Source organism: Liolophura sinensis, chromosome 11, assembly GCF_032854445.1.
Source record: "Liolophura sinensis isolate JHLJ2023 chromosome 11, CUHK_Ljap_v2, whole genome shotgun sequence".
Classification (NCBI taxonomy): Eukaryota; Metazoa; Mollusca; class Polyplacophora; order Chitonida; family Chitonidae; genus Liolophura; species Liolophura sinensis.
In genome coordinates, this window is record NC_088305.1 from 20,998,688 (window position 1) to 21,008,051 (window position 9,364).

The 9,364-nt window shown below is 38.2% G+C and overlaps 1 protein-coding gene across 1 annotated transcript in view; it reads right to left on the bottom strand.

The window, feature by feature from the left end:
• Positions 1 to 1,116: 1,116 nt before the first annotated feature.
• The window catches only part of LOC135478176 (SWI/SNF-related matrix-associated actin-dependent regulator of chromatin subfamily D member 1-like), a 41,890-nt gene continuing 33,642 nt past the window's right edge, over positions 1,117 to 9,364 (bottom strand). Inside the window, exons 9-14 of the mRNA XM_064758447.1 lie at positions 8,453 to 8,496; positions 8,003 to 8,057; positions 6,575 to 6,655; positions 5,905 to 6,027; positions 4,811 to 4,912; positions 1,117 to 3,142 (exon numbers count right to left, since the gene is read on the bottom strand). Of these exons, the coding sequence (XP_064614517.1) occupies positions 3,089 to 3,142; positions 4,811 to 4,912; positions 5,905 to 6,027; positions 6,575 to 6,655; positions 8,003 to 8,057; positions 8,453 to 8,496 (459 nt within the window). The 3' untranslated portion in view covers positions 1,117 to 3,088. The remainder of the gene's footprint in view (positions 3,143 to 4,810; positions 4,913 to 5,904; positions 6,028 to 6,574; positions 6,656 to 8,002; positions 8,058 to 8,452; positions 8,497 to 9,364) is intronic.

Consider the following 9,364-nt stretch of genomic DNA (forward strand, 5'->3'; position numbering starts at 1 on the left):
CCGCTCTCGTACGACACAAGGACAGAATGAGATTGGCACTATCTGTTTGTTGTCTGAAGACACAAGGACAGAATGAGGTAGGCACTATCTGTTTGTTGTCTGATGACACAAGGACTGAATGAGGTGGGCATTATCGGTTTGAGCTGTCAGATGACACAAATACAGAATGAAGTGGAGCATTATCTTTTCGTGCTGTGGGGTGTCACAAGAACTGAATGAGGTGGATCATTATCTGTTTCTGCACTCGTATGACACAAGGACTGAATGAGGTGGAGTATTATCTGTTTGTGCTGTCTGAAGACACAAGGACAGAATGAGGTTGGCACTATCTGTTTGTTGTCTGAAGACACAAGGACTGAGTGGGTGGGCATTATGGGTTTGAGCTGTCGGATGACACAAAGACTGGAGTTGATCTCCAGTCTCCGGGCTGTCATACAGAATCCTTTGCCAGCTTGAATTTGGTTAGTAGGTATCCGATTGAACATGAATATGGCGGGTTGGAAGTTGGATATCACATTCGAGATCACTCGCTTTTCTACATGATCCTACGGTATTGAGACAAGGCTCGTGTATAAACAGGCACCATCAGCGCAGTGATTTTCCCCAAAATTTGTGGATAGTTGTTGATAGGGGAGTATTAGATATTTATGAAATATTTTCACATTACCGGAGTCTAAATGTGTATCAGTGGTATAAAATTAAGCAACTGTCGGCATCTGAATTAATCAAAAACACCCAAAATAAAAATGAACAATTTAAGTTATTCAACAAGGCGGCGCCCACGAAAGACGATATGAAAGGAGAGTTCAAAGAAGTGATCACGTATGCCAAGGTAAGCGGTGGCATTTCTGTAGAGGTGAAGGCAAAGTTGGTCACCGCTCTTCGTGCGGCATGTGAGAAAAGAGTTGTCATTGCAGTCTAATCGACAGGGTATGGTAAAAGTCTTGTATGTCAGCTTATGCCTTGGGTCATCCAGCGACGAGAACTCAGTAAAGAACTCGCGATAAATATTGTTGTATCCCCTGTGAATTCTGTTATGCAAAATCAAGTGGAAGCCTGTAAATGGCGCACTGTTCAACGGTTCGGTATGTTCGCCATCGCGTGCAGTTGTTTACAGAAGGCAAAAGTAGTAATCTCAGATGAGATGACGTAATGCACAAGCCTCACTTTCCACATCGCTATTGTAAAAAACATGGCGCAGTAGGTATATTAGAGATTTAATCTCAACGGAAGCAGTAGGTACATTTCTATTTTAGAATGGGGAATGTTACTGAGTAATGGGGTTATCTTCTCTTTGACATCATGCCGCTGTGCCTACCGAAGTCATGAGCCACAGCCTAGTATTGTTTCCCACGGAAGACGTGAAAAATCTTATTGGATCGTTTCCAAATGTATTATTAAATTCTTTTAATAACATATTCGTATTCTCTTGAGAAAACACCACACATACGGATAAGCTGCGTGTCAAAAAAGAAGATTTTTAAGATGCAGGGGCCGATCAAATTTCTGATTTAAGTAAAACATTGAAATACAATCATAAAGCTCATTTTTCTGCTCTTTGTTCATCTCATCAGTATTAACTAAAGAGTAAGTGTCCAACTTTTTACTTCCAGTTTATACCCAAGACTACGCTTTGTAAACAGATTTTAAATTTCGACTCATGTCGGAAATGGCATTGTGGAATCGGCCACAGATGTTCATAATTTGTTCTATTTATTATCAAAGTGATAAAAAAAGTATTTACAAAAACAGCCAAATTAAGAATTCACTGACCTTTATTTCGTTCATTTAATGAAGTCTGAGAACACCCTGACGAGTCTTGATGAAATACATAAATCCAAGGCTCTGTTAATAAATACCGACAGCTACAAGATGTGTGACATATGTACAATGAGACAGGTAAACAATCGTTAAGATGATAACCCCTGTATAACTGATCACCTTTGCCCTTTTATTGTACTATAATTGACCAGTGCTGAAAACACAGTGCTTACCTTCCAACCAAAAATTCATACACAGGCCCAATGTGACAATGATACATGTACATATGGAACATCCGGATACTTGGTGCGTAAAAAGTATTTTGTTCTGGTGCGTAAGCCCCGCGCATAGAAGTATTGCGTTCTTTTTTTCTTTCTGCTTTTGTACTTGAAAACGCGACACTCAACGTTGCTCATCTCAAAATGTCACTCTCTCTGTGAGGGAAGCAATTCTGACTTTTACTCCTTGAACAAACCCGAACAACATTTACCAGGCTGACCTGTAGGCCTATTTCCACACTGCATACGCTTCCACATTGGGTACAGGTCCACACGGAATATCTTTAAGAATTCTTCAATTTTGGAACTGCTGGGTCCAGTTTCACAAAGATGCTGTACATGCACAATAATCGCTCATACAGGACAATGGTAACATAATAGTAACATACAAAATATCATACCAGGATTGTAAGATAAAATAATGTGGTACACCACTTTGTGAAACTGCGCCCCTGGTTTGCAATTTATAGTAAATACACACGCAACTGTAGCAGAATCACCCAGTTTCTCTCTTCTCACATTGTTAGTCCATCTGCTAACAACATATCCATATCTTTACTTTTCCAAAAAACCATGAAAGAGAGATAATCTTTCAACTTTCGGCACCAATAACACTTATCCCAAAAATTAGAATTACAGTAAATGAAGAACAGGTTATATTCCACCAACTGTTTACTCCCATATGATGTACATATCCTTCCACATGTTGTTTACTGGAACTTACACATGGTTTATGGTAAACACACACGCTGTATACTTCCACATGGCTTATAGTAAACACACATGATGTATATTAATTCTTCTGCATGATGTACCCCCCACCCCACCCCCACCCCCGGCCTCAGGACAAAAGTAAATGTTCACAGCCACATCTTGAACAATTGAAAATTGTACAGAAACTGCTCCTTTCTAGCAATAATTTCTCTCAAAGCTGCAGTAAACGGTAAGAACAGGCCACTTAGACAATGCAGGGCAGTTTGGTGCGATATGACGGTGGGGTATCAGACTGGGCAGGTGCAGGTAAAACAGGCTCAGGTAGTACATGAAGCTCAGGTGTTGCGGATCCCCAAGGCTTGTTCGATCTCTAACCTCCTCTGCTGAATCTGTCAAGAGCAAGAGCCAAACTTGATCATGATCATGGGATCATCATAATAATAACAATAATAATAATATTTTTATTAATCGAAGGTAGGTGGATCAATTTACAGTGAAACTGTTCTTCTACAAGGCCTTTACAGAGAAAACAATATATAGGAAATACACTTCAGAATTCAATCAAAAAATACATCAATATATATAAAACCAGATGAAGCATTGTGTAGTTTGAAAAGTGAAGATACATATGATATATATACATACAAAAGCAACAACACAACCAATAATGCTGTCACTACAACTGTCCCAACCAAGAAGGGTTGGTGGGAGACAGCCCATTACCAACTCTTCCCACTGCCCTGATGGCTGGAATCTTCTACCATAAATTTAGCCAGGGGGTGTCTCAGTTTCTTTGAGAACTCCCTATTCTGAGATAGGGAAAAATAGGAGGAAATAGGAAATGGGACAGCCTGATTTCAAATTCTGGCTAAATCTATGCTACCTGCATAATTGCACAGGGAGAAAACCAAGTGATTGGGAGATGGCTAACAGGAACACACCTCTGGACGACTGGCGTGAGGTTACTGGCCTCATGCATAAAGCAATTGTAGTCTAAAGTAACTGTAACTACCATGGCAACATATGTGTTTAACATCTGTCACCATGGTAATTACAACCAATTAAGCCTATGGTCCCAATGCGCAAGTGGTCCAAGATTTTCATATATCTACAAACATGGCGAAATGTGAATTGTATCTCGCATTTTGGTCAGACATCTCTTTCATAGTTCTTGCGGCCTGACACTTCATAAATTGCACAGCTTTCCAGGACCTTTTCAGATAGAATTCTTTCATTACCAGTTCAATGACCCCTAAATTCCACAGTGCTTTCCACTTTTTTGACCATCTGACCATTTGACCATATATGGCACTGATATCATGCCAAAACAACATATTAACAACAAATTCAAATCTTTCTCTGTTTAAAGGCAATGACCTCTGAAAATCGAAGTAGGCCTCATTAAATAGCACACTTAAAACTGTGCATTAATATATTTCATTTTTTTGGTTAGATTTGTGTGAGAAGAGTTAAAGGCATTCAAACATTTGTATTCTAAGGTGGGCTTTGTGGACCATACCATCAGAGTTTAGGAACTCTGACGTCACAGGAAGTTTTACCACCTTTAATCACGACAATGAGTGTTGGAATAACTCTTGTTACCTATGAGTAAAGGATTACTGAAATAATGCTCCAATAAATTCCTTCCTTCTGGAAAAAAGGGTGATGTGACGTCAGAGCTTCTAGGTACCGTCAATATGGCTCATAAAGCCCCCCATAATATTCAAACATTTAAATGCTTTTCAACACTCTTAAAAAAATATGAAGAAATTAATAAAAGTATTTTTACGCATAGTTTTCAGTTGTCTATATGATGAGTCTTACTTATATTTTTGCTTTCTGTTACTTTAAATGTCAAGTATATAAAAGTCTTAAACAGTTTTAATATTTTTTATAGGCATCTTAATAAAGTCCCAGGTCATATAAAGAAATTTATTGACAAGAGTTTCAGTTTCAAAGGCCTGGAAATTTTTATTTCAAACTCCATGTTTCTCAAGGATTTTCCAGGGATGCCTGAACCCTGCAATCTGCTTTGAACTGACTGTTAACAGACATACCTTGCCGTAGAAGTAACGACACACGGCCTCCTGGCACCAGGGTTGGTGGAAGTAGTCAGCCCTGCGCTCTTCTTCAGGGTTGCCTACCACATCAGTCATCGTCTAAGAGAAAAAAGAATTTAAAAAAAAACATTCAGTTGTGTTGCTATCCTACATTTACATTACACGGGAAAAATGCTTTCAGATTTGAATAACTATGCCACAATCTTCTATCATACAGTGGTAGTAACCAGGTTCTCAGAGACAAACCGCTAGCTCACCACCAGTGCACTTGTGGCAGACTTCCACATCTTCCATAGAGCAGTAGTAACCAGACTACAGGTTCTCAGTGACAAACCACCAGCTCTTCCATACTGCAGTAGTAACCAGACAACAGATTCCCAATGCCAAGCTACTAGCTCACAACTAGTGTACTTCTGGCAGACTTCCATATCTTTCATACAGCAGTAGACTTCATGTTCTCAGAGACCAACCCATTAGCCCACCGCTAGTGCACCTTTGGGTCACTTCTAGCATTCACTCCACATTCATCAGATGAAAATGCAGTTACACTGCTGCATTCTTTCTGTGTTCCAGAGACACACCATTGGCAGGCTACTGAATCCTGAGTATAGAAACCACTTTCAGGAAACTTCAAAACTTCAAGATTTTCCATCAATAACATTTGCCACAGGTATAGACAATGTCATTTACAAAGACTTCAAGTGAAATCTGACTTACCATGGCTGCATGTATACATTTCAGACGCTTTAACAAAGAGCTTGATTTATGTCCATATTTATGTCAACATCCGATTCTTTTCGCTGCCTTTACCTGTTCATAGGTTTCTATTCATTCACTGTTTGCCAATGTGTTTCTGTTGCTAAAGACGTGTATTTTTCCTAAAGCACTAAACTTGCCATCCACATCACTACTGCTTAATTCACCACATGCTGACATGCTAACCATCTGGTTGCAGTTTGGACAGGTGGATTTTAAAAATTCTCAGTCCTGTCATGTAGTGTTTGAGCCATCAAATGACAGCCATTTTAACTGTGTGGTCACAAGCCCCCTCAACAGGGTTGCAGGACTGACAGTATTATGTCACACTTTACCTTCAAGTCTCTCATCTGTGACAGCAGCCAGTTGTTGATGAATTCTTGGGGATCTTTAGCAAAGCTCAGGAAGAAATCACGATGTGTTTTCAGGGAGTTGATGGTTTCCACAGTTTCGTGAATCTAGAAGAAGAATGGATGAATGAATAAGGCTTTATGCCACATCAGCATTATTTCGCTCATATCTTGGAAAACAAAAAACAAAAAAAAAAGTTGTTTTCATAGCATAGGATAAAGGTTTCTTAACTGTCAACTAATACTGTACACCCAAGTGTTCTACATATTTTGTTCAATTTATGTATTTATTGTATTCCAGTTTTGAATTTTCAAGTGACATATTTTACTTCGACCATATAGGGTCACTTGAATACACGTTTTTTTTGTTGTTGTAAAGTTGGATTACATTGCTATTGTGTGTTTATATGTGCCTTTAGCTACCAAGCTATACGTGCAAAACGTACAAAATAGTAAAGTTTGGAAATTATCACCTGTGATATAAATAAATTTTACCTATTGCATAAAAATGTCATGATCCTGGACAAAACTTGAACAACTGAACATCACTGCCCATCCCTGCTATTGGTCATCAAACACCATTTGTACACCACATGTCACATGGCTGACAACGGAAGTAAACAAATTAAGAAAAGACATCGAATGTTGCACCTACTTTGTTGTCTAATGTGGCTATTTCCTGTTGGCTCTGAGTCGACAACAAGAAGGAGTTCATCTGCTGCCTCAATGTGTCGTCCTGAAAATATAACATCATAAAATCATGATTTATTTACTTATTTATTTGATTGGTGTTATACGCCGTACTCAAGAATATTTCCCCGATACGGCAGCTGCCTGCATTATGGTGGGAGGAAACCGGACAGAGCCCACAATTATGATTTAAAAGTTCATTGAGTGTGTTTCTAAGATGAAGTAAAAAGTTTCTTAAAGCTTTACTTCCACAGATCTCAAAGTTTATGCATTGCCTTTTGCTTTTCTTCGGTGAATAAATCAAATCAAACCAAATCACTCCTCTGAAAATCTTATTTTGTTTATTTCAGTAGTGTTTTAAAGCTGTGCTCTGCTGCAAACTCTTACTGAAATAAATTACTCCTACTGAAATCAATGTTTCAATAAGAGTTCTAATGCCTAATAAAGTAATTGTTTCAATTTAAGCCTTGCAATGGTAAACCCTTTATACCAAAATCCTATTACCTTTATTTCACCACGACACATTAATAGTCTTATCTGTCGATTATTAAAATATATGAATAATATACACATAGCTTAAAACAATTTAACAAAATAATTTGTTACAATAAGTGTTGCGCTTATAACAATTATAATAAGATTTATGGCAATAGGGGTGCTTTATTTCAATAAGAGTTGCAACAGGGCTCAACAATTTGAAACTTTCAGCTTAGTACAGTCAAGTGACCATACTATGTTTATTTATTTGATTGGTGTTCTAAGCTGTACTCAAGAATACTAACAGTACAGTACCATGCCAACATGCAGTTTTGCTGTGTATCACTCCAGTAATGTCACCTAGAACTTGAAAAGTTGCTGTTAAACCAAGCTAGCAGAAAACATAAAAATCATTTTCACTTGGAGATGAAGAGGGTGAAAAGTAATTTTTTTCCTTTAAAGAGACTGAAAATAATTGTTGTATGCTTGGTAACTGGGGCCATCTCTAGGTACATATCATCTTTGTGATAATGTTCAAAGGAGGGTGTAAAGCTGGTATAAGGAATGTATTTGTGCTCAAATTTGGTGTTTTCACCTAACAAATGTGTTCAACCAAACATTCATAAATATTACCAAAAACACTCAGATTAAACACATGTTTGAAGATAAACAACAGGTTTACATTCAAATTACACTGATCACAACATTACAATTAGACCATTAATTATCCCAGATGATGTCAACCAAATGTCCTAAATACCCATGATACAAAAATTATTACCCAACACGTTTTTTTCTCCTGAAAGAAAAACCAAAAAAAAAAAAAATGTCAAAGCTCATGTTTGAAAATGTAAACTTTTTCATCTGAAATTTGCATCATTATTATGTTTTCTTCCCCTTTAACAAGAATATTTACCACTTCCACATCGATGTCATAACAGGCCGTCTTCTTGGCATCTGGACCCTCGACCCTGACAAGTAAAGAATAAGGAAGATGAGGGGGGGTAGGTTGGCTGCATTGTTAATGGTCTTGTGGCACATTCATAATCCTACCAAAGATGATTTATTTGATTTTTTTGATTTTTTTTTTTGATTGGTGTTTCACGCAACACTCAAGAATACTTCACTTATACGATGATGGCCAGCATTACTGTGGGAGGAAAACGGGCTTGGAGAAACCCACAACTATCCGCAGGTTGCTGAGAGACCTTCCTATGTACGGCCGGAGAGGAAGACAGGAGGAGCTGGACTTGAACTCACAGCGATCGCATTGGTGAGAGGTTCCTGATCATTACGCTGCACTAGAGCACTAACCAACTAAGCCACGGAGGCCCCATGAAATTTATACATGTACTACAATGCTCACCGGCTCTCTACAAAGGGAAGCAACTCTTTAACCCATGGAACAATCTGGTGGAAATTGAAGCAACAATTGATAATGAATATTTACCCCAACCGTTGAGTTCACAAGTAATTTAATAGAGACAGGAAATATAAAATTGCTTCGCCCATTTATATTTTAGTTGAGTATAATTGTTTAATATCATACATGTACTCAAGAATCTGTCACTATTACACAGGTTGTCAGATGTATGAGTGGAGCAAGTGTTTCACATAGGTCCACTAACCATTCCACAAGGGTTCACACAGAAAATACACTGTCAATCTTCTCGATAAATATCAGAAATTATTCACCATGTATATCTATTCAACATGTATAAGTTACATATTTTGCCTAATTCTTCAGAGTTCGCCAAATTTTTAGAAACAAATATTTTAAGACAATTATTTGTCTCTAAAACTGTTAGTGAAATTTGTTGTTATTTACCATAGTTGATACATTTATTTTCGTCATTTTTTGTGGATTTGCTTTGCAGGTATTCACCAGATTTTAGTTCAAACCTAGTACCACAAATCAGTTAGAGGCCTCCGTCGCTCAGTTCTGACCCAGAAGCCTATCACCAATGCGGTCACTGTGAGTTCAAGTCCAGCTCATGCTGGCTTCCTCTCCAGCTGCATCCTGCCAGCAACTTGCGGATGGTCGTGGGTTTCCCAGGGCTCTGCTCGGTTTCCTCGAACCTGCTGGCCGCCATCGTATAAGTGAGCTATTCTTGAGTACGGCATAAAATCACCAGTCAATCAAATCAAACAAATCAGTCTCTCCAAATGAAGGATTAATTGCACACATACATATAGAGTAAGTACAAAAGTAAACAAAATTAAAGCTCTGTATGTGAAGTGGTAGAAGTAATGCTATGGATGACTCCCGATCGTCATC